Below are 23,682 nucleotides of genomic sequence, written 5' to 3'. Positions count from 1 at the left end.
ATCAACGCGTCTTATACACTCTCCCTCTTCGTCGCATTTTAAATCCGGACAGAAGAGGAAAAGAGAACGGCTCATTTTTTACTAGCTTAAGTCTGTGAGAGTGAAAATGAGAGATAGAGTGTTTGTCAAAAGGGACAAGTATTCGATCGGTATTGACTCGGAAGAGATATTTCTATTTCAAAGAATTATACAATTTTCTATATCACGCTTCCTTCGAATTCTTATCAATTTGGTATTTAAATTATTTATTTGTTAAGTTTATAAAATTTTCCATTCTATTTTAATATCACTTTTGAAGAATCGCACAAGAAAGAATTATAAAAAAATACCTTTAGAATCAAGTAGAAATTTCTTTTTTTTCTTTCATATATTCATATATTTCAATAATATTAATTTTCGGCTTTAGTTAATCTTAGCCTATCCAATGCTTCGTCTCTTGATATGTGTAAAGTAAGATAGCAAAGGAATCTATAACGCGTACCTTGAGCACACCCTGAAGCCTAGTGTATCAATCGCAGTAGAAACATTCATGATCGGTTCTTGCAACATTCTACATTATCTTAAAATAACTGATAATTGAATAATTTGATTAATTTTATTGAAAGTATGTTTTAAAAAATTTGATTTCTTTATTAATTATCAAGAAATAATTTTTAATAATTCTAAATATAAAAAGAAAAAAAAAAACATGAATCTTTTATTATTTTAGACATGTTCAAGAACCAGTCACAAAACAGTACCAAAAATAATTGTTCCGACATATGAGTTCATGCGAATTGCTTTTAGATATGAAACGTTATAAACCCGTATATATATATAAATATATATATATAATTTGTACATAAAGAGAAAACATGTATTCGTTTATAGATATTGTACACTGGACATCTATCTCGTATCGAATTTGTTTGAATTGAAGAAAAAGAATATGTACCTAGACATTGCTTCAGTTCTCGATTATTTCGGAAATGAGGAAAGTGCTTGACTTTAGAAAGCGCAATATTAAACTTGCGCATTAACTCGGCGATGGCGTTGGTGTTGTTGAGGCCAGCTGTGCGTTGACAATTGATTTATGCACATCGAAGACCGATTATTAAATTCATTTTTTAAATATTGTATACAGTAGGGTAAAAACAAAGATCGATTTCTATTTCTTTCCTTTCTTTCGTTTTGTGCAAAGCATTTTGAAAACAAATTCGTTTTATCTTTGTCTTCGTATGGTTTTGAAAATCAATGAATTCAAAATTTTATAAATTCAATAATATAAATTGATTGATTGAATTTCAAAATAAATAAAAAATTTATGACTTAGATCTGATTACAATTACAGTAATGACGCAATAGTAGACGCATTTTTACATCTGTAGTAGAGAATTATCCCCACCATGCAATTTCAGAAAAACATCAGTCGAATGTTCATTCACTATTCATACTATTTCATTCAAATTTATTTCTCATTTTTTATTTCTCATTCACTAAAGGGTGAAGTCCCATTTCTCAGAATACTTACCTCCACTCTTAGTAGATGCAACTAGTGTGTTTACTATCAGAGCATTACTGTATATAATAGTTTTCGCACAATTGGCCGCAGCATGTGTTTCACAAATCAAAATATCATTAAAAGAAATGTCATGATTTAAATCGAAAACCATATCCAGTGACCTGACACCTTGTTTCGAGTTGATGAATTTGAAGAAACAGCAATAAATCAAATATCCGATAGAAAGAACAAAATATATTGATCTTTCGCGTGTATTTAAAATACATCGATACAATACGATCGAAATTTATTTGTTTTCAATTAATCATTTATTCATTTCGTTAATAGCTTTTTCATAACAGCACAGAGAAGCATATTAAGCGAATTATTTCATAACTCATATAGTACATTCATTTATAATTTATAATTTCTTCTTAAAAAGAAAAAATATTTTTTCAAGGAATGGTTGAAACTTTCTTATCGAACTTTCTTTTCTCAAATCTGATAAAAAAATTTCAAATTTCAATTTCAAAGATTATTGTAGGATAAATTGTCATATTGGAAAAGATTTAGGAACGCGTTTAAATTGAGAAATATAAAAAAACTGATTAAATATTTACTAATACGTATATATAATTATATTTTTTTAATTTATCATGATTTACGTATTTTTTTTCTTTGTATTATCATATATAATGATTTGAAAAATCATACAAATAAAAATGTTTCATATATATTTCTTTTAACGACACGTGAAAATTATAAAATAATAAATCTCCTTTAAAATTAATAAAAATTCTTTTGCACTCTTATGCGCAATGTGCCAAAAGTATACGTCATGCTTTAAAATCTGTAAATTTCTTTCCTTTGCCTCCGTATTTCTTCTTTGTTTCTTTTTTATTGGCATAGCCAAATAAATTTTTTTTTTATTAATAAAATAATTGATCTAAATGCTATTTGTATAACAATTTTTGTATATTTTATTAATATAATTAATTGTCACCGCTGTTATTGCACTATTTCTTTTTTTTTTTTCATTAATATATATAAATAACAGAAATGCGTTATAGATGTTTTTATACGAATCCGATTTAATGTTTTTCAGTTAGATATTTAATTTGTTAATTTTATTGTTATTAATTATAATACTGTTATTAGTATTATTATTATGTTATTATTAATTTACTATTGATTTATTAAATTCAATAACTAGATTGTAATATCATTAATATCGGGAAATATGTTGTTAAATAAGCAAGATGCGTTACAAATTTTTATAGATAGAAAAAATGAAGATAACGATGCCAAACATTATATGTTAATATAAATATTAATATTATTATTATTATTATTGTTACTATCTACTATTATTCTTATTTTTCTTGTTCTTTTTTTTATTATCATTATTGATTGCAATTATTATTACTGATTATTGGTGATCATTATTATTATTATATATCATCATTATTATTATTTTCAAATTACATAAATTTGTTCATATTATGCTTTGAATGAATTTTCATTTTTTGTTTACATATACTTATATATTTAGTCATTGTTTGATACGTCTTTGTTTGCCATATACAATCTTCATAATTCAGAATTAGTTATGATCATAATCGCTTTAACATTGTACTTTGAACACATTGATCAGATTTTTAAAATAGTAATTTTTTTTTTGTTTTTTGTAAATTTTATATTTTGTAAATTGTATTTCAGTCAATACTCTGAAACATATCCGTATGTCTTTTACAATCATATATGTTTATTTTTTTTTTTTTTTTTTTTTTACATATTATAGAAAAAATCGACACATTATACGTATATATATTATATAACTGAGTATAAATTTTCAATTCATTTATATTTCGGTAAGAAAGTATCGGGACCAAGTAATATATATTCATATTACGAAAGTAAATTTATAAACATTCATTTTCAGTCGTATGATGTTTCATCAACTTCGATCGTACCTGTGCTAATATGTTCAATCAATTGCGATATTATTGATCGATCCGTAATGTTGCCGTGATTACCAGACCCTTCTTGATCATGTCGCACAATACAGCTTCAATATAGTCTCTAATTTGCAACGCTGTCATTTCAATCAACAGAATTCCTAGCCCGTTTTCAACATCCTCAATGTTCGTGCGATTCATGAATAGCAAGAGCAATATATAATAGGAAGTATCGCAAGAGCAACGAGAGAAAACTGCGACAAAAAGAAAAAGAGGCGAAAAGAAATTGCATGCATGAAGGTAATCCACGGTTTGCGCGAAATCTGATAGAAATTGAGCTACTTTAAAGCCAGATATATTCATATCTCGTGATCCTACATAGGTTGGAATCTTCTACTTTAAATTGTTCGACAGAAATATTCTAGCAATGGCAGTTTCTCTTTAATGGAAAAGTTTCTGGTTGAATTTATAGAGGGTGGATTTTAGACTTTAGAATATAAACCTTCTTCCTCTACATATATGTTTTCTATCTCGTGCATTATTTTTCTGTTTTTCATTCTCCTTGTTTCTATCGTACTTCAATCATTTTTCTCTATTTATTCTCTCTGTTTATGTTTTGTTTTATTTTTCGTTTTTCTTTATATTCTCTATTTCTTTTATTTTTTCTATCCTTTTGTCTGTTATTAATTCATTCATTAACCTTATTTTTTTCCCCTAAATTTTTTTTGAATCTAATCTAAATTTTTATTTCTGGATTTCTTTAAATTTTTTCGTTCCTACGATTTCATCATTTCATTTTCAATTGTATTCTATCTTCGCAAAATATTGTTTTTTTTTATCTCTTTCATCTCTATGTATATTTTCCCTTTTGTTCCGCACCTACTATCCATAATCTCTATAAGTCGACATATTCCCTTTAAACCACGTATCCTTTCTGTTCCCTCTCTCCTCTAATTTTCGTTCCTCTTACTAGTCTCGGAACTCTTCCTCTTGATCGTAACTTCGATCTAACCGAACAGAGTTAATGCAGGAATGGACAACGAAAGCGAACAGTTGTAGTAGGGTCGAAATCAATTCATCGAACAAAATTAATGCATTCGAGGACTGTTGTGTTTCTAGGATGATAAATTTATAGAACCATCTCAAAATTACACATTGCAATATTTAAAAGCATTCTTTGTACTCTTTTTAAAGGTTATGAAAGATGCGCATATACAATTAGTGTGGTATTGAAGAACAACGATGACAAAGATTTTATAACAAGAATCCAAATTCTATTTAATAAATTGAAAAATAACGCGTCCAGATATGTGAATATACAATTTGATGTATGAATTTATTTCTGATGACTTAGCGAAGTATGTATAATATGTGTTCGCAAGCATTTAAATTCTATTGGTAAATATTTCATTGAAAATATACATAATATATATAGCATTGTTTAAATAACGATGTAATGCTTGATATTTTTTTATATTTTTTTTAACATTATTGCAAAAAATACAAAATATTTATTTGTGATATAACATTTCAAAATGATATACTTAATTCGTAATACGTTATAAAATGTTATATCCAATTGATATTCGGTCTTATTAAACGCACACAGACCATTTACATTTTTCTTCATGAACTTTATCTCCTTCAAAACTTCATTTCTTCGTAAACTTAATTTTAGTACACTTACATGATTTATTAATCATTATATCAATTATAAATTATAATTGATTTATATATAAATTAATTGGATTAATGATGTAAATTGAATTCTTAAAATAATTTTTTTGTATGAATTATCAAATTTTTGATACCTTTTATTTAAAATCAATATTTATTTTTAATTATGTTATTTTATAAATTTTAAAAAAAAATCAAGAAAATATGATCTGTTGTTATGAATATATTAAAAACATAGTATGTAATAAAGATGGCATAAAATATTGAATGTTTATTCGGTTAAAAAAAAAGAGAGAGAATTAATTTAAATGAACTATGCAATATTTGTTAAAAAATATAGTTATTTTCAGATTATATTGAAAAAATGAAAAAAATAAATTTTATTTTTCATTTTAATAATTAAAATCAAATTATTAATATATTGATATATATGATATATTATAATATTAATATATCGATCAATATAAAATTATAATATTATTTGATATTTTGTGAAATTATATTAAAAAGTAAACGAACAAAAGCAACTATCATTGCTAAATTATATTTATAATGTTTTTTTAAATCATTGCTCGAGACCTCCAAGTTAAAATAAAATATATACACAAATTCATGTACATGTGTATACTACGATACAATGGAAAAAGCAATATCCATTATATGTATACATATATAATTGTTATATATTACAAACACATAAATACATATACAAATACATAAGCATTTATGTATACACGAGATACATAAATTAACACACACTTACTTTTGATTAAATCGAAAATTTAATGGTAATTTACATATTCGATTGTAAATTTCGGTAGTGTTTGCTTTGTAAAATTATAAGTATTGTGCATAATGTATATACAACATAAAGAAAATGAAGAAGAGAGAAAATGAAAGAATGTGAGAAAACAAATAAGTTTAAAAACAAAATATTTGTCCGAAGGAATAATGTGTCTTATATATATGGCAAATAGTAAAAAATCGATACTTCTCGAAAAAAGAACTCTATCGGTTATAAAATAATAGATGTGTTCCTCTTATTAGATGGACTAAAAGTAATGTAATAGTTTCATAATTACCTGACGACAAAAAAAAAATACAAAGAAAATATTACAGAATTATGAGGTCTGCTTTGTCTTCTTATAATCAAATACTTTATATTATGTAGTACAGGTTGTCATTAAACGTGTGAATCTACTTCATACAAGTCTTTTTTTATTATTATTATTATAAAATTATTGTGTAATATAATTTGAATTTTTTATTTTATATTATATATAATAATATAAAATAAAAAATATGTATACTCATTATATTTCGATAGTTTATTGCAAATAAACTATTTATATACATATACATATGTATATAAATAATATAAGTTATGTTGAATATTTTATTTTATTTTATATTATTTAATTAATATTTTCATTTATTTGTTTATTATAAATAAAGAATTTATATAAGGTAAGTGAATGTAGTTGAAATTTTTTTTTATATCAAGATAATAATAATTTACAAGAAATTTAAGATTTATTCAGAATAAGTTGAAATATTTTATCAATATTTTATATAATATTATATAATTTTTTATCTTTATACAGGTTTACAATTTTTATATTATATATAATATATAATATACATAATCCTTAATTAATACTTTGGTACACATTTTTTTGCTAAATTAAATATATTATACGTACGTGAAAAAACTAATATAATATTAACAAGTTTTTATTTATATTTTTTATTAAGATATTTTTATTATTATATATTAAAAATTTGAAACAGGATGTGGAATGTTTTTTTTTTAAATTATATCTCACTTATATCTTGTTTAAAGAATAATTAAATAAATAAACAGCAGTCAAAATGACAAATTATTTATATAATATTGTAACATGATTTTAATATTTATAAAAAATATTTTATAATTTGCATATAATGATTTAATAAAATAAAAAAAATTTAATATATCATTGTTTTAAGTATTAATATTTGTGACTAGAAATATAGTAATGAAACTATTCTTTTGAAATTAAAATATAATATTATAGATTTTTTTTACAATATATATATTATTATATAATATTATATTATATATGTGTATGTATATATATATTATATATATACATACATATATAAATTAAAGATATCGTAGTACAAAAAAATAATTGCAAATAGATTACAATATATTACAATAACTATGCTATTATATCTATTTTCAAATTAAAAGAATGTATTTTTTAAATATATCTTTGAAAGAATAATTTTACTCGAAATAATAATTATATATTAGTATATATGTACTACAAGTTTCTTAATTGATAATTTTTTCACGTTTTTTTAATACATACTTATCCTGTTATGTTTACAATACAAGTACAGATAATATGTTATGTTAACTGCTGGTAATATGTTATGCTATATTTTTATTTTGTATTTTGTCTTTGTTGATTTTGCATCGTTAACCTTGCTATTTCTTCACCAAGAGTATCAATATTATCCTATAAATATAAAATTCATTAATAAGAAACAAACATGTAATAATATTATTTATAAATAATAATTAAATTATTTAATAATATTAAATAATAATAAATTTATTTATTTTTTATTTAATATGTTTTTTTTTATCTACCTTTAGTGTAATGTTTTTGAATAATGCATCTTCAAGTACTGCTTGAAGTTTTTGATTTATTTCTAATGATAATTCGAGTGTCATATTGTCATCTGAAACTCGTTGATTATAAACAGAAGCCATTATTCCTCCATGTCTTGCTAATTCAGCCTATAACAATTGAAATTGAATGAATAAAATATATATATATATACATTTACATCTTTAAGTTATTACAAATGTTATAACGATAATTAAATTTTTGTTAAACTTTGTTAAACTTACTGCATTCCTTTTGCTTTTGATATGCTTTTATAAAAATTAAAATACATTTCATTAATGACATTAAATATATTTAAAATTTCAAAATCTAAAATTTTAATTCTTTTTATAAAATTGTATGTATATAATTTAATATTAGTAATTTAAAAAATTTACCTTGTATTTATCTCTCTCATTATTACCCATGGCACCAATATTTTCATGCAAAATATAATTTTGTATGATTCTCTTTTTTTTTTGCAATTCTTCTACCAAGATTCGAGTATGTTCTTCAAAAAAATCTAGTTTCTCAGCTTTTCTTGCATTACTTTCTTGTAATTTTATAATACGATCTATTAACAATTGTCTACTAGGTTCTGTAAGTTGAATATTTTGATCACCATTTACATTATTATCAGATAAGGCACCATTTAAAGCATCCGCTAAAAAATAAAATAATACATCGATAAAATAGCACAAAAATAAATATATAACTAAAAGTGAAAACAAAAAATTCTATATGTAAAAACCTGTATTCAATGAAACATTAGATCCAGTTCTGGATACAGTATCCAATGAATTAGGTAATGTTTCAAATGCTTCTAATTTCTTTCGACACTGTTGTAATTCGCGTGTCATTTCTTTCATACTTAATTGTTGTTTTCTCTTTAATACTGCATTTTGTCCTTGACTATCTTCTAATTGCTCAGCAAGATTTTGCGCTGTTTGTGTTTGTTCAGCAAGGTGCCTTGTTAAAATTTCACATTCTTCAATTCTTGTTTTTCGTTCTTGAGCGCAACTTTCTTCTAATGTTTTTACTTTATTATTTAATTGATTTATATGTTCACGTAATGGTCCATGCTCTTGTTCTAATTGTTTTACTTTGGCTTCAATAACTGTGAATTCTGATTGTAATCTTACATTTTTATCAGTCAATTTTTGTGTAAAATCCAACATTTCTGCTTCTTTCTGACGACATGCAAACATATCAGATTGTAATTCTTCGTTAGCCAAACGTAAATGTTGAATTTCCACCTCAGTTGATGCTAAGTACTGATTTTTACTATGAAAAAAAAAAAAAAAAGAAAATATTAATATAAAGGAAAAAACAAAGACCATGATTTCACAATTGAGATACTTACTGTTGAAGTTGAGTTTTCAATGTTTCTAATTCAGATACTTTATTGTGCAATTCCATAATTTCTTTCTGACGTTGATCTACTATAATTTTTAAATTATTCAAATTACTTTCGTAAGTTAAACGATCTTTTTCAGCATCTTGTATCTTTAAACTGAGTGTATTATTTTCTTCAATTAAAATTTGTTGCCTATGCTTCAATGTATCTACTTCTTTTTGTAATTGAATTCTCAACATCTCTTTATCTTCTGTAACATGTCTTTCTAAAATTAAACGAGCCTGTTGTTCTTTTAATTGTTGATCTAATGTAACTGCTTTGTTCTCTTCTGATTGTTGAAATTTTCTCATTGTTTCTTGCGTTTCTTTACGCACTTGTTCACATTCTTCCTTCATTTCATTAATCCTGGTCTAGAAAAATAAATAAAAATTGATATAAAATTATTTACCAAAATTATAAATAAAATAATAACGAAATGTATAGTATTATTACCATGGCTTTATCTAATTTTTGTTGCGTTTCTTTTTGCAAATCCATTTCCGTTTTTAATTTATTCTGAGTCCATTGTAACTTTATATCTCTCATTTTTACATCTTCCTTTAATCTTTCAACTTCTTTCTGAAGATCGGTCATTTCGCGATGTTTATTGCTTAAAATATTACATATTCTAGTTCGTTCTCCTTGCATTTCTCTCAATTTATTCTGAAGAGTTTCTTGTTGTGTTGTCATTTCTTTTACTTTACGTTCTGCATATTCTTTTGCTCTAAAAATAATAAAATAATTACAAAATATACTAATTAAGTTTATTTTATTTAAATTTAATTTACCTTTGTGTATCAATAAGTTGTTTTTCACTAACAGCATATTTCATTACCATACTTTCCCTTTCTTTATTCGCAATATTATAATCTTTTTTATATATTTCCTGTGCTTCTAAAGATGTATGTAATTCAAATGTAAGTCTATTTATTGTTTTTTCTAATGTTTCTATTTGCATAGAAAAGATTTCTCCTTTGTTTTCTTCTTTCAAAATTCGTTTTTTTTCTTCCAAATTTTCTATCTTTTCTTGTAACTTTAAATATTTAGATTTTAAATCTGCATAGTCTTTTAATAAAGTAAGATAAACTGGATGTTGCAATAAACTTTGTTTTGACTTCTCAAAATCGACAATTTCTTTTTCTTTCAAATTATTAATAATAATATTTTCTTGAAAATTATTTTCTCCAGAATTTAATATCATAGAATTAATATTATAATTCCCATCTGTTTCTGTACTGAATACAATATCATTTGTTTTATCAATATCATTACTAATAACATAAGATTTAGATTGTTCTAACCTTTTTAACTCCAAATCTTTTGAAAAATCATTATTATGATCATTTGTTGATAAATATTTATTATTTTTTTCAATATTTTCACATATAATTTCATTTGAATTTGTTATTATAATTTTATTTTCATTATTTTCATTATTTTCATTTTTTACACATTTATTATCTGTACTTTGTATATCTACTTCACATTTTTCTGCATAAGAAATATTTTTTTCTTTTACAAATGAATCTGATATATTGTTAAATACTGGTTCTCTTAAAGAATGTTCCATGTTAGAAGATTCTTCTATATATTTCTTTTCGCTATAAATATTATCTACAGATTTCATTACTGAATTATATTTTAATGTTAAATGCTGTGGTAACAATGCTTTTTCCATGATATTTGTTGACTTTTCTGTAATGAAGTTTAAAAAGTTACGGCTTTTATTTAAAAACTGAGCATTTGATTGCATTATGTTAATTGGATTTGTTGGCAGTGAAATTTTTACCAATCTACTATCATCAACCAAAGTTGGTTTAGATATTATATTATTTTGTAGTTTACTATTTTTAATAGTTTCATTTGGCTTTTGCTCTTTATTAAAATCCTTTTCACAATTAATTAAGTTAGTTAATGTTTGAGTTTGATCATTATTTGCTATTAATTTTTTATCAACATTAGAATGACATATTAGCCCATCTATTGTTTTAATATTATTTTTAATTTCATATTTTTCATGTGTATTATCAGTTTCTTTTAAACATTTTGTTTCAGAATCCACATGTAATTTAGTACTAAAAATTGTTTCTTCTTCATCATTGCATATAATATTTAATTTTTTACATTTATTTGGTCTTATTGTTTTTATATTATAATTAGAAATTATATCTGAAGATGTGCATAATAATGCATCAAATAATGTTGATGAAGATGATCTAATATCATTACAAGAAGATGATTTTTGGAGACATTTTTCTTGAGGAAGAATTATATCAATAGATTCTTGATTTTTTAAATATTCATGCGAGAAATTATTTAAAGAAATAGTACTTCTTATAGTTCTATCAATATTATTTTCCTCTATTAATTGATATTTTTTTTCATTACTATCTTTTATTGATATTGAATCTTCTTTAATTTGAGAAATTCTATCTTGTTCAAACTTCTCCTGTGATGGTATTGTTTCTTCATGTATCTTTATTTTTTCTTGAATTAAAGGTTTATTAATGACTAAAAACATTAAGTAAAAAAAACAAAATTAGAAATTTTATCATATATCTAGTCGCTACATGCTATCTAATTCGTTAAACAGCTGTTTAAAATATATTTATTAAACAATTCAAAGAATAATTTATAATAGATTTCTTAATCAAAACTCGTACCTTCTGCAAATTGAACGTTTGATTTTATATTGGAATCAGTTTGATCGAAATTGTCCGAAAAAATATTTTCTTTAAAAGACAATTCCAATTTTTTTTCGTCCATTTCAGCAATTGCAAATTCCATTTCTTTTGGATCAATTGACCCTATTTCACAGTGTTACATTTTCCGATTAATTATTAAAATTATAAATATTATTAAACTTTGACAATCCGAAATAAATTTGCAATTACAATATTAAATGACATATGCAAAAAGAAATTCAAATCAAAATAAATAACCTAAAATCCATAAGAACCTATCTGTCATACTTTATACTGTTTCTAACCATACTATGAACATTAGTCCAGTAATTCACTGTGTATCACTGGACCTAAAAGCATTGACCAATACTTTATTTTGTGTGAATGCAAAATACAAAATATTTACACGTGATTTAAAATTGTATATATTCCGAATACAATTATTTCATGTCAAGTATGCCGATTCCTAAAATAAATAAATTATCGCAATTATTTCAACCGGTTACCGCCACGATTGCTACTGCTAAACAAACAGAAATACGTTCAAAAAGTTACGAAGTATGCTAATATAATTTCTTTTATTTTTGCTATCATTTAATTATATAATATATATATTTAATTGTAGAATTTACTTAAATATGGTTTGATTAAACAAGTTACAACTGGTATGTATGCAATTCTACCTTTAGGTTTACGTATCTTTAATAAATTAACAGCACTTGTTGATAATGAAATGCAAAAAATTGGAGCTCAAAAATTATTACTACCAGCTTTAATACCTACACATTTATGGAAGAAAACAGATAGATTTAATAATGTAACTGAATTATTTAAAATACAAGATCGAGCTCATAGACAATATATATTAAGTCCAGTAAGTTTTTATTTATTAAAAAAAAAAAACTAAAAAAAATTAGATTTATAAATTAATTAATAAAAAGAATAAAAAAAATACCTTTGTAGACACATGAAGAATCAATTTGTTCTGTGCTATCAACTATAGGAATATTATCACCAAAAATGTTACCATTAAAATTATATCAAATTTCGAATAAATGGAGAGATGAAATAAAACCAAGACTTGGATTTTTAAGAAGTAGAGAATTTATGATGAAAGACTTATATACATTTGATATAAATTTAAATAATGCACAAGAAACATATGCTTTGGTATGCGATGCTTATGAAAATATATTTAGGAAGATAGGAATAACATACATAAAAGGTAATAAAATGAATAATATTAGTTTAATATTTCTTATCTATTGACATTATTTATTTACATTGACATTATTTACAGCTATTGGTGATCCAGGATTAATTGGAGGTTCAGTATCTCATGAATATCATTATATAAGTGATATTGGTGAAGATATTATTTGTATATGTCCATCTTGTCAATATAGTATTAATAAAACAATATTCAAGGAATCACATTGTCCTAAATGTAAGAATGCACTTAATGAAAAAACTACTGCAGAGGTAATAGAAAAAATGTTTCAATTAGTTAGTTCAATGTTTCAAATAGTTTTAGCTGCTATTGTTGTTATTATAAATAAAAATCAAGAAATAATTATTAATTAAAATTTTTAATATAATAAATGATAATTTTCATTCAAGGTAGGTCATACATTTCTATTAAATACAAAATACACAATACCTTTAGAAGTAAATGTAAAAATAAATGATAAATCAGTACCCTTAGTAATGGGTTGTTTTGGACTTGGTTTAAGTCGCATTTTTACAACTATGACTGAATTATTATCTACCAAAGAAGAATTAAGATGGCCAAAAAATTTAGCACCATATACTGTATGCCTTATACCACCAAAGGTAATATGTACTATACAATATTTTTTATAGATACTAAAAATCATTATAATTTATAGAAAGGAAGCAAAGAAGAAAATAAAAGTCAATATATAAAAGAAGTAATAGAAATTTTAAATCAATTAAATATTGATACTATACTCGATGATAGAACAAACTTAACTATTGGAAAACGTTTTATGCATGCGCGCATAACTGGATTTCCATATATTATTATAATTGGTAAATCCATAATGAACTTTCCACCTTTAATTGAAATTCATAATATAAATAATTCAACAAATTGTGAAATATCTTTAAATGATATACCTAATTATTTTAATAATGAAGATATCGAAATTTAAAATAAAATGATATAGTGTTATATATAGTATAGTGTTATAAAAAAATTATTTAAGTAATATTAATTTTTTACTATATAAAAGAATATTAATGCTCTAATTTAACTTTAATTTTGTGATATGCATTACAAAGAAAACCTCGTAAATTCCAAATATTTTTTATACTTTCTGGTTGAACATTATATGATGCATCTACAGCTTTTGTCCATATCTCCATTTCTTTTAATTCTTTCTTAACAGGAAGATCTACACTCCACAATGTCCAACTCCAATATCGACCTATTTTAGCATTATTATCCTCTGCATCTAAATTAGCTGTGTGCCAAGTTTCACCTTGATCATTTGTTACATCAACTCGAATAATTTTTCGACCTCCTCCTGACCATGCATATCCTACAAAAATAGTTTGATTGATTATAATCTTATTATAAAAAAAGATTTTATTATCATAGAAAAGTGAAATCTTAAAAATTATTTTACCTTTTACATTTATTTTTCCATTTATTACTTTAATTATTTCAGATTGTTCTGGTTTACAAATTGCAGAAATCACAGGCATTTCTTGTATAGCAGGTGCCTTAGAAAAATCTACATTATCCCAATCTGTATTGGGAGAAAAAACTTTATAATCATTTTGCTGCCATTGTGATTGACTTTCTTTTTTTGAAACTATTATTTTAGCTATAAAAATTAAAACAAAATTTAATCAAATAATTAATTACTGCATAGTTTAATTATAGTATTTGATATCAAATACCAAGCCATTTTACATTCCTAGCACCCACAACACCTGGGACAATTACTCTAATGGGAAATCCATGATCTCTTGGTATAGGTTGTTCATTCATTTCATAAGCTAAAATTATATCTGCTCTGGAATCCATAGCTTTGCTAATAGGTATACTTGCACCATATGGTGTACCAGAAGGATCTAAGTCATATCCTTCAAACTTGTTCCATGAAATTATTATATATCTATTTTTATATATAACATTTAAAAAAAATTATTTTTTGCTATTTATTATTTCTGCATTAATACCTGTATGTGATTGTAATCATCTTCTTTAATTTTTAAATCTTTTAATATATCACACAACCTTGTACCAGTCCATGTAGCATTACCAACAGCACCTATACCCCAATTAAGTCCTTTTAATTGCTTTTCCTATAAAAAATAAATAAATGAGATAATAATAAAAAAGAATAGTTTTATATTTTTATGGAATAATATGTTATAAAATAGAAAAAAATATGTTTACTTTTGACATTTCTGATCTTCTATTTCCTGCACACATTATAGCACTTGTTATTGTATATTTAGGATATTTTTTTATGTCTTCAAATTTCAGAATCTTATTTGTTACTTCTTCTATAACTAGTTCTAAAGTATAAGTTTTCAAATCTATTTCAGGAACAGGAAGATGATTTCTTACATAGAACAATTCCCTAAAATTAATCAATATCTAAATTTAAAAAATAAAAGTTTTAAAAAAAATTTTTAAATTTACATTGGTGTAATAAAACTTTCAATCAATAATGATGGTGGTGGTTCAGCACAAAAAGGTTTTTCACCATTTATCTTCAAAACTTTATGCCTTATAGGTTCTTTTGAATATGGATCATTGTCATTAATTGTATTGAATATTGCATCTTCTTTAGAAATATTTCCAATTCTCATTGATTCAAGAAGTTCATATATTTCTTGTGTGTTATGATTTGCAAAAATTGCCCAAAATGGTTCAATTGAACTTCCAGCTGCCATTAATATTTTTGAAGAACCACCTGGATGTTTTTCAATAAAATCTGTTATGTCATATACTCCTTGTTTAAATGTTACCCATATGCGATTTTCTTTATTATCATGTTTGCCTACTTCTTCTAAATTGTATGTTTTTAAATCTACTCTGAACTCTCCACATGCAATAAATTTTTTATTCAAAGCATAAATATTTTTATAAGATATATAATAATATAATCCTAATATGGATGTAGCAACAGTAATATATGCTGTATATTTTGCATAAGAATTATTTTTGAATGTGTTTTGTTTTATATATTGTTGTCTATGATACTGTTTAAATGTTTTGCTACGATATTGAACATTTGACAAATATCTAAAATAGCTAAAATAATTAACATCTTATTAGAAATAAACTTTATATTTACATTGTAATAATATAATAACGAAATTTAAACTAATAGAAACCTATTTTTTCGTTGATTTATAATTTTCGAATATAAAATCATACTATAAAATTTTTGTATTTGATAATCAAAACAATAGAATACGAATAATGAGAAAATTTTTTTCTCATAAATTAAATAAAATATATTTTTTAATAATAATTATATTTACACCGAATAAGAAATCATATATCAATGATTTATGTGAGCATATTTTCGCTTTAGTCTTTTTTTAAAATGTTTTTAGAAAGTAGATATCGCCTCTTTAAGTACTATGCTCAATGTTATCAATTCAGAGTGTAACATTAATAATGGTTAATTGAAATTAAAACTAAATATGAATATAAAATTAAAAATAAAACAAGATAAGAGATAATAGAATAGAATAAATACTCTATTACAAAATATTTTAAAATTAAATGTATATTATGTATATTTTGTAAAATTATTATATTTTATATATATATAATTAAATTTATATAATTGTGAAAACAGGTATTGTTTTATTGTTTCATATATATATTTAATATATATTGTAATAATATATATAATATATATATTAATAATATAAATAATATATACTCGTAATTAGGATATATTATATTTTGCGAAATTATTATCTTAGAGTTATTTCCTAAAGAGAATGTATATCTTTTTTACATTAAAAATTAAGATACATTATTATATTATAGTTTTATTATATAGTTTTGAAAGAAAAATAATGAAAGTCCAATTAATATCTGTCATAAACTAAAAGCAAGAAAAACAAATAATGAGAAAAAAATAAAAATTCGGAAATGAAAACCATCTCTAGAATAAGATACAAGAATAGCTAATAATATATAGAAAGATAAAGATAGGATAAGGATTGACTATCAATGCCATCTCTTAAATCAAACACATCGTTTTAAAGATAAGATAGAACAAAAATTAACAATCAGTGCCATCTTTCAAATCCTTGAAAAGATTTTGTTTTTAGCGCTGATTTTTGAATTTTTATTTTATATTTAATTTTCCCGTTATTTATTCTGTTTGTCTCTATTTGCTCATCTATAATGCTATTCTGAATTGATAATCGTGATGTCGCAATATGATAATATGGATTAGTAATTTAATATATAATAGTAATTCTCGTAATTCGTGTTCAATTCGCATTCATATATATATATAGTTCTAAGTTCTATGTGATGTCATCTTTTTTCTATTGTAAAGAAATCTTTTGGTAACACTGCTTATCACTATTGAGAATGATGGCTTCCTGTCATTCTTATGTACGGATATTTTCGTAATTCTTTGTATCATTATTTCTTTTTCAGCACTTAGAAACTTTTCAATGAAATCATTATAAAATTAGATAATCAAGAATAATAGTATTCAAAAAAAACTTTCAAATTCGATTTTTAAATATAAAAATCACTTACCTATGTGACATCCCAAGTTATCTGCTTTATTAGTAAGTAAATATCTAATGTGTCCATCGTTTAAAATTTATTACATATCTTTATAATTCATAAACATGAGATTACAAAAATGTTTTTGTCATAAAAATGTTATATATATATGAAAATATTATTTATTCATTTGAAATTATTGAAAATTTATAGAGGTTATATCGAAAAACAATAATAATTATATGAATTTAAAATAAAAATAATATGTAATATATTTATGTAAACATTATTTATATAAATAATTTAAAATTATAATATTATAAAAATTTTAACTATAATATTTAATTATAATATAATAATTGTTATTTAAATCAATATATTTTTAGATAAAAGAAATGATAAAAATTGAATAATTAATTATGGCAATGACTATGAGAAAACGGAGTGGTTCAGGCTCCAAACGTCAACATAAAGGAAAGCTTGTACCAATTTATGAAAGCTTTTTTAAAGGAGAAGATTTAACATTAGCTCATCCAAATTTTTGGAATGAATTATTCTTAATTAAACCTATGGTCAGTATTTTGTTTATTTACTTCTATTAAAAAATACATTAGACTTTATTTAATATCATATAAAATACAAATAAATTAAAAATTTCTAAAACTTCCAGACAATATAATAAAGATTCCAAATTAAAAATTCTTCTAATTTGTTACATATATTATTGAACACGTTTCATCTATAATAAAAATTTTTCATTGAAAAGAAATGTCATTAGCAATAAAGATTAAAATTATATTATACTTTTCTTTCTTTCTTTGTTGCATATTCTTCATGTATATATTTTTCATTTTCTTGATATTTTTTATTATCTTTTATTATCTTTTTATCATCTTTTTCTTGTTTCTTTGTATGTGGCATTAATTCATTAATAACATAAGTATTCTTTAAATCATTAAGTGAAGTTGCACTTTCATGATTCTTGCATTGATATTTATTTTGTGATTTTGTTTCAGATGATTCATTTTGTCCTTTTTGTTGTTGTGATCCATTTTTAACTAAAAATTTATTTATGGTTATTATATATAAGTTATAATCATTTTATATAAAACAAATGTTTGTTTCTAATATATACCTTTAGTTTTAATAGGTTCTTCACATTCTAATTCATTATTCAAACTACCAGGCATAAATTTGCACTTAAAATTAAACCATGCTTCGCTTGTTTGAATTTTATATTTTAGACATTTTAATTGATATATGCACACTCTTCCATAATATTTTGTCACTTCCCATGTTGGTATTGTCTATAAAATTATATTATATATAAATAATAATAGAAATAACTTTGTTAAAGTATAAATATACAAAATTATAAATATATATAAATATATATTATAACATGTACACTTACTTGTATTAACTTTGTAACAAATTTACCAATCATTATTGATGTACTAAAGTACATTTATATAAACAAATACAAATTTTTAAATATTAGAATCATAAAATTGCAACATCATTTTTTTAATTTAAAAGAATTTTTTAATTAACCAAATAAAATGAAAAAATTTAGTACTTCTTATTGATAACAAATTTTTTTTATGATTTTTTCCTGTCAAAGAGAAAACAATTGAATTGTTATATTATATACCTTGTGATTAAATTCACATTTAGTATTTGTTTTACAATTATATTTTACATTTTTTATATTTATATTTTATATTTTATATTTGTTTTACATTAAATTTTACAATTTTTTTATATTTTTAGGTTCCACATATTGAAAGTGAAATTTTACATATGACTACAGAACAATTAAATGCAAGTAGAGAAAACTTAAATGCTTTAGTTTGCCATTGTGTAGACACATTAGTTGATGAACATCCTTTCAGAGTTGTATATGCTTTACAAACTTTAGCAGCTGTCATTCAATCTATGTATAAAAAAGCTAGTCAAGGTGATTGCGGATTTAATTTAATAGACATCTTAGTAGGATTTGATTCTGCAGAACAGAGAATGACAACATTAATGCAACATTGTAATAATTTTTTAACAGGTATAATTAATATATAATATATTTCTTAATATTTAATCATTTAATATTAGCTTATTAGAAATCAAAGATTCAAATATACATTTGATATTTAATCTTTCAAAAAAACCAATTATTAAAATTTCTCATGATTCTAGGTGAATATCCTGATAGTTTAAAAGCTTTGTGCTTGAAATTATTGTTAATTATTGTTACTGGCATGGACAATGTTAGTCAGAACACTTTATTGGAATATGTTATGCTTAATAGTGTTTTTGAATCTCTGGTTCAAGTAGGTGTTATTTTAATACAAGTATCATAATTGTTGAAAGTATTATTCTAATTAAATATTCATATATTTTTTTTATATAGTTGCTAAGGGATACAACAGCTAGAAATCGTCATGGACATGATGCAGTGTTGCTTTTAACACTTCTAGTCAATTATAGAAAGCATGAAAGAGCAAATCCTTATATTGTTAAGTTATCAATTTTAGATGATGAATTAGCTCTTAATGGATATGGGCAAGTTATATCAAGTTCATTGATGGAATTTTGTAGGCAATTTGCTCAACAAAGAGCAGGTATATAATTTTTATATTCATATTCTTAAGTTGTTTAAATTATTATAAATATAATAATAAAAATTGTTATATAATTTTATGTACAGAAATACAAGCATCTTGGTTATCTTCCTTAACTAGTATAGTTGGAAGCATGTTTGTTGGAGAAGAAGAAGCAAAAACACAACAAGTTCGCGCAAATAATGCATTGTTATTAGCACTTTATGAAGCAACGCATTTAAATCGTAATTTTGTAACTACTTTGGCATATACACAAAGTGATACGAGTGCTCCACCTTCTCCAAATAATACATTAGGACCAAATGCTGTAGCTCCTGGAGCACAATTACCTGATATAATGGCTCAGCCATTTAATTTATTGGCTACATTTTTACAATATTGGTGAGAAATATTCTATGTTATAAAAATACATGTTTTTTTTAGTAACATATCTTTTATTTTAAAGAATTTTAATTATTTCAGTTCAATAGTTATGCAAGTAATCAGAACAGAGGCAATAATGAATAATGTTAAGTTGTGCTTTCTCATATTAAGTTGTATTGCAGAGGATCAATATGCAAATAGTTTGATGCATGATGCAAACTTAGCATTTAGGGTACAACTTCATCGAGTACCGATGCATCATAGAAAGATACAAGATAAAACGGCACCAGCTCAACCATTAGCAGCTACTTTACTTGGTATAATCGTTATATGTTCCGTTAAATTTGAGTTGTTTAGATAATTATTAAATTATTACAGATTTACTCGTTGAATTTGTTACATCACATATGATGAAAAAATTTCCATTGGAACTTTATCATCAATGTATCGGAGTTTTACAGAGGTTGCTTTGTTACCAAAAAAGATGTAGAATTAGACTTGGATATCAATGGAGAGATCTTTGGACTGCTTTGATTAATTTACTCAAATTTTTAACGACACACGAAAGTCATCTTATTAAAAAAATGAATATTTTTCCATTAGCTATTCAGGTAAATTAATATTTTATTTAATTTTATTATAAATTGCAAATTCAAAGAATGAATCTAATTTTTTTAGGTTGTGAATATTTTAAATCTATTTATTACATATGGAGATACATTTCTATCTTCTCCTAGTAGTTATGATGAATTATTTTATGAAATAATACGAATGAGGCTGATTTTCACAAATTTGAATGCTATGGGTAATAATTTTATTATATATATGTATATTTATATATTTTTTTTATTTAAATTTTATAGCACTTAATAATAAAAGTACATCATTTTACATTAATTAATATTAATATTTTTAAGCACTCCGATATTCAACAAGTGAATCTTACGAATATAAAGAACATGCATTAAAATTGACTAATTGTTTAGTAAATATGAGAGATATAGTAAATCATTTTCCACCAAAAATAGCAGCATGGCTTGCAAGTGAAAGTTTGTCTACTCCAACAGAGCAACAAATTTTAGCTATCATAATACAAAATTATGATAGCCTAACTTTAAAATTGCAAGATAATTTAGATCAATATGAAAGATATTCTGAAAAATCTAATCATGTTGCTTTTTTTGAAGATATGGTAATGATAAAATGTATAAAATTATGATTCTAAATGATATATTATTTTTTATGATTTCTTTTTTTAATATTTATATTATTTTTTAGGTAACTGGAGTTGTAATTGATACTCGGGGATCAATAGATTTGAGTACATTAGACACACAGGCTATATTACAAGAATTATCAAATATTTCGTAACACAGATTCTACATACAATGCGAATTATATCTTGTTTGTCATTCTGTTGTCATGTTGTATTATAATATATTTTTTTTAATAAAGTCGGCTTTATATGTATATTCTTAATATCGTAGAAAACGTATAACTATTTACAAAAATAGCACATCATAATGAGTTTAATTATAACATAATATTCTTATGGATTGTATATGCATTTTTTAAAAAATAATTAAAATTTAATAAGTAAAATAGAATCTTTACATTATGATCTAAGCTGTTTCATAAATTTATATTTTCTTATTATATCATTTGTGTTTTTTAATATGTTTATAAAAATATAATTATAAATCCTTTTTTAAATATCTTTTTGCAAGAATTGCAATACCTGTTTTAGATTGATTTTTTCTTTGAAGCTGAGTACTAATAAATTCTCCTATTTTTGCTATTTCATTGAGATTGACTCCAGTTTCTAAACCTTCCTCGTGTAACAAATAAAGTAAATCTTCTGTAGCAACATTACCAGAAGCTCCAAATGCATATGGACAACCTCCTAGACCAGCAACAGATGAATCAAAAGTTCTTATACCACATTCAAGGCTAGCATAAATATTAACTAAAGCTTGCCCATATGTATCATGACAATGCATTGCAAATTTATTCATATCACTTGATATATGCTTTAATTCATATAATAAATTTTTTATTTTATTAGGTGATCCTACTCCAATAGTATCTCCCAAAGAAATTTCACAGCATCCACATTCTAACATGAATGCAGTTAAATTGGCTACAATTATTGGTTTAATTTTGCCTTCATAAGGACAATCAATAATACATGATATATAACCTCTGACTTTAATATCATGTTTTAATGCATCTTCAATAATTATTTTAGCATTTTTCATATTATCATTAATAGAGCAGTTGGTATTCTTCCTTGAAAAAGTTTCAGATGCAGCTCCAAAAATAGCTATTTCTTTTACACCTACTTTTAAAGCATTTTTTAAGCCTTTTATATTTGGTATCAATACTGGATAAGAAATATCCATTTTCTTGTTAATTTTTTGGAATACTTGTGCATTATCTGCCATTTGTGGAATCCATTTTGGAGACACAAAACTAGTAACTTCTATATTCTTTAATCCACTTTCTGATAGTTTATTAATAAATTCAACTTTAATTTCAGTTGGAACAATATTTTTTTCATTTTGTAATCCATCTCGAGGTCCAACTTCTACTATTTTTACAAAATTACTAAATAATCTTATCTTTTTCATAGAAAAAGATATATTATTATTGTATAATATATGATATATATTATTCATATTGATAATTTTAAATATGATTAATTTAAAAATATTTTCTTTAACAATACCTCTTTATTTTTTTTAAGACTTAATATTATGCTTGAAAGAATGTGAATATAATGAAAAATAGTTTCAATACTACTTTTAAATAATTAATATTAAATAATAAGACAATGTTGATAATGTATTAAATAAATGTACTATATTTATAAAAATATTCAAAATTCATTTATATGAGTATATAAATGAAAATATTGTTTTATTTATATATTGAATAATGAAATATAAATATAAAACAAATTAAAATTGAAGTAAAACAGTATAGAAAAAAAATAATATGTTTTCAAATTCCTATAAATTATTTATATATATATGTTAAATTAAAATTTAAGTTTTTCATTATTCAATTTGCTATAGTAGCGCTACTTTATACGACGCCA

General features: G+C 23.4%; 5 protein-coding genes across 11 annotated transcripts; 2 read left to right on the top strand and 3 right to left on the bottom strand.

Annotated features, from left to right (window-relative positions):
* Nucleotides 1–7,385: 7,385 nt before the first annotated feature.
* Golgin104 (coiled-coil domain-containing protein 186) lies at nucleotides 7,386–11,963 on the bottom strand. Of its 2 annotated transcripts, XM_012489530.3 has the most exons (9): nucleotides 11,835–11,963; nucleotides 9,960–11,682; nucleotides 9,625–9,895; nucleotides 9,139–9,542; nucleotides 8,527–9,059; nucleotides 8,174–8,439; nucleotides 8,021–8,044; nucleotides 7,757–7,906; nucleotides 7,386–7,622 (listed from the first exon to the last, which is right to left on the bottom strand). In XM_012489530.3, the coding sequence occupies exons 1-9, from the start codon at nucleotides 11,956–11,958 to the stop codon at nucleotides 7,548–7,550; spliced, it is 3,570 nt and encodes a 1,189-aa protein (XP_012344984.2). In that variant the 5' UTR covers nucleotides 11,959–11,963; the 3' UTR covers nucleotides 7,386–7,547. The 2 variants fall into 2 exon arrangements, with proteins under 2 accessions (XP_012344984.2, XP_031773893.2); XM_031918033.2 differs by lacking the exon at nucleotides 8,021–8,044.
* ProRS-m (prolyl-tRNA synthetase 2-like protein, mitochondrial) lies at nucleotides 11,872–14,126 on the top strand. Of its 3 annotated transcripts, none has more exons than XM_086917844.1 (6): nucleotides 11,872–12,405; nucleotides 12,481–12,729; nucleotides 12,819–13,080; nucleotides 13,156–13,337; nucleotides 13,476–13,688; nucleotides 13,745–14,126. In XM_086917844.1, the coding sequence occupies exons 2-6, from the start codon at nucleotides 12,523–12,525 to the stop codon at nucleotides 14,027–14,029; spliced, it is 1,149 nt and encodes a 382-aa protein (XP_086773970.1). In that variant the 5' UTR covers nucleotides 11,872–12,405; nucleotides 12,481–12,522; the 3' UTR covers nucleotides 14,030–14,126. The 3 variants fall into 3 exon arrangements, with proteins under 3 accessions (XP_086773970.1, XP_086773971.1, XP_012344993.1); XM_086917845.1 differs by having other exon boundaries at nucleotides 11,932–12,413; nucleotides 12,545–12,729; XM_012489539.3 differs by having other exon boundaries at nucleotides 12,107–12,413.
* On the bottom strand, nucleotides 13,426–16,697 carry shop (sulfite oxidase). Its single transcript, XM_031918044.2, has 7 exons — nucleotides 16,233–16,697; nucleotides 15,535–16,149; nucleotides 15,286–15,472; nucleotides 15,066–15,191; nucleotides 14,784–14,976; nucleotides 14,507–14,707; nucleotides 13,426–14,419 (listed from the first exon to the last, which is right to left on the bottom strand). The coding sequence occupies exons 1-7, from the start codon at nucleotides 16,271–16,273 to the stop codon at nucleotides 14,115–14,117; spliced, it is 1,668 nt and encodes a 555-aa protein (XP_031773904.1). The 5' UTR covers nucleotides 16,274–16,697; the 3' UTR covers nucleotides 13,426–14,114.
* Nucleotides 16,698–16,981: 284 nt separating this feature from the next.
* On the top strand, nucleotides 16,982–22,052 carry LOC100863779 (armadillo-like helical domain-containing protein 3). 3 transcript variants are annotated; one of them, XM_031917951.2, is made up of 11 exons: nucleotides 16,982–17,663; nucleotides 17,988–18,173; nucleotides 19,375–19,660; nucleotides 19,795–19,928; nucleotides 20,009–20,219; nucleotides 20,306–20,600; nucleotides 20,682–20,899; nucleotides 20,961–21,193; nucleotides 21,261–21,387; nucleotides 21,500–21,774; nucleotides 21,861–22,052. In XM_031917951.2, the coding sequence occupies exons 2-11, from the start codon at nucleotides 18,021–18,023 to the stop codon at nucleotides 21,951–21,953; spliced, it is 2,025 nt and encodes a 674-aa protein (XP_031773811.2). In that variant the 5' UTR covers nucleotides 16,982–17,663; nucleotides 17,988–18,020; the 3' UTR covers nucleotides 21,954–22,052. The 3 variants fall into 3 exon arrangements, with proteins under 3 accessions (XP_031773811.2, XP_031773813.2, XP_086773960.1); XM_031917953.2 differs by having other exon boundaries at nucleotides 21,500–21,787; XM_086917834.1 differs by lacking the exon at nucleotides 21,500–21,774.
* On the bottom strand, nucleotides 18,719–23,681 carry Hmgcl (hydroxymethylglutaryl-CoA lyase). 2 transcript variants are annotated; one of them, XR_015295241.1, is made up of 3 exons: nucleotides 22,321–23,482; nucleotides 19,016–19,216; nucleotides 18,719–18,908 (listed from the first exon to the last, which is right to left on the bottom strand). XR_015295241.1 is itself a non-coding variant. In XM_086917847.1 (2 exons), exons 1-2 carry the CDS (start codon nucleotides 23,258–23,260, stop codon nucleotides 19,557–19,559), a joined length of 990 nt encoding a protein of 329 aa, XP_086773973.1. In that variant the 5' UTR covers nucleotides 23,261–23,681; the 3' UTR covers nucleotides 19,243–19,556. The 2 variants fall into 2 exon arrangements, 1 of the variants encoding a protein (XP_086773973.1); XM_086917847.1 differs by lacking the exons at nucleotides 18,719–18,908; nucleotides 19,016–19,216 and adding an exon at nucleotides 19,243–19,606 and having other exon boundaries at nucleotides 22,321–23,681.
* Nucleotide 23,682: the final 1 nt, after the last annotated feature.

The sequence above is a fragment of the Apis florea genome, unplaced genomic scaffold (genome assembly GCF_048593485.1).
Source record: "Apis florea isolate Af1SG1 unplaced genomic scaffold, ASM4859348v1 contig_2272_pilon, whole genome shotgun sequence".
Lineage (NCBI taxonomy): Eukaryota > Metazoa > Arthropoda > Insecta > Hymenoptera > Apidae > Apis > Apis florea.
Note: the sequence above shows the minus strand (reverse complement) of the source record. Positions and strands in the feature narration are given on the sequence as shown.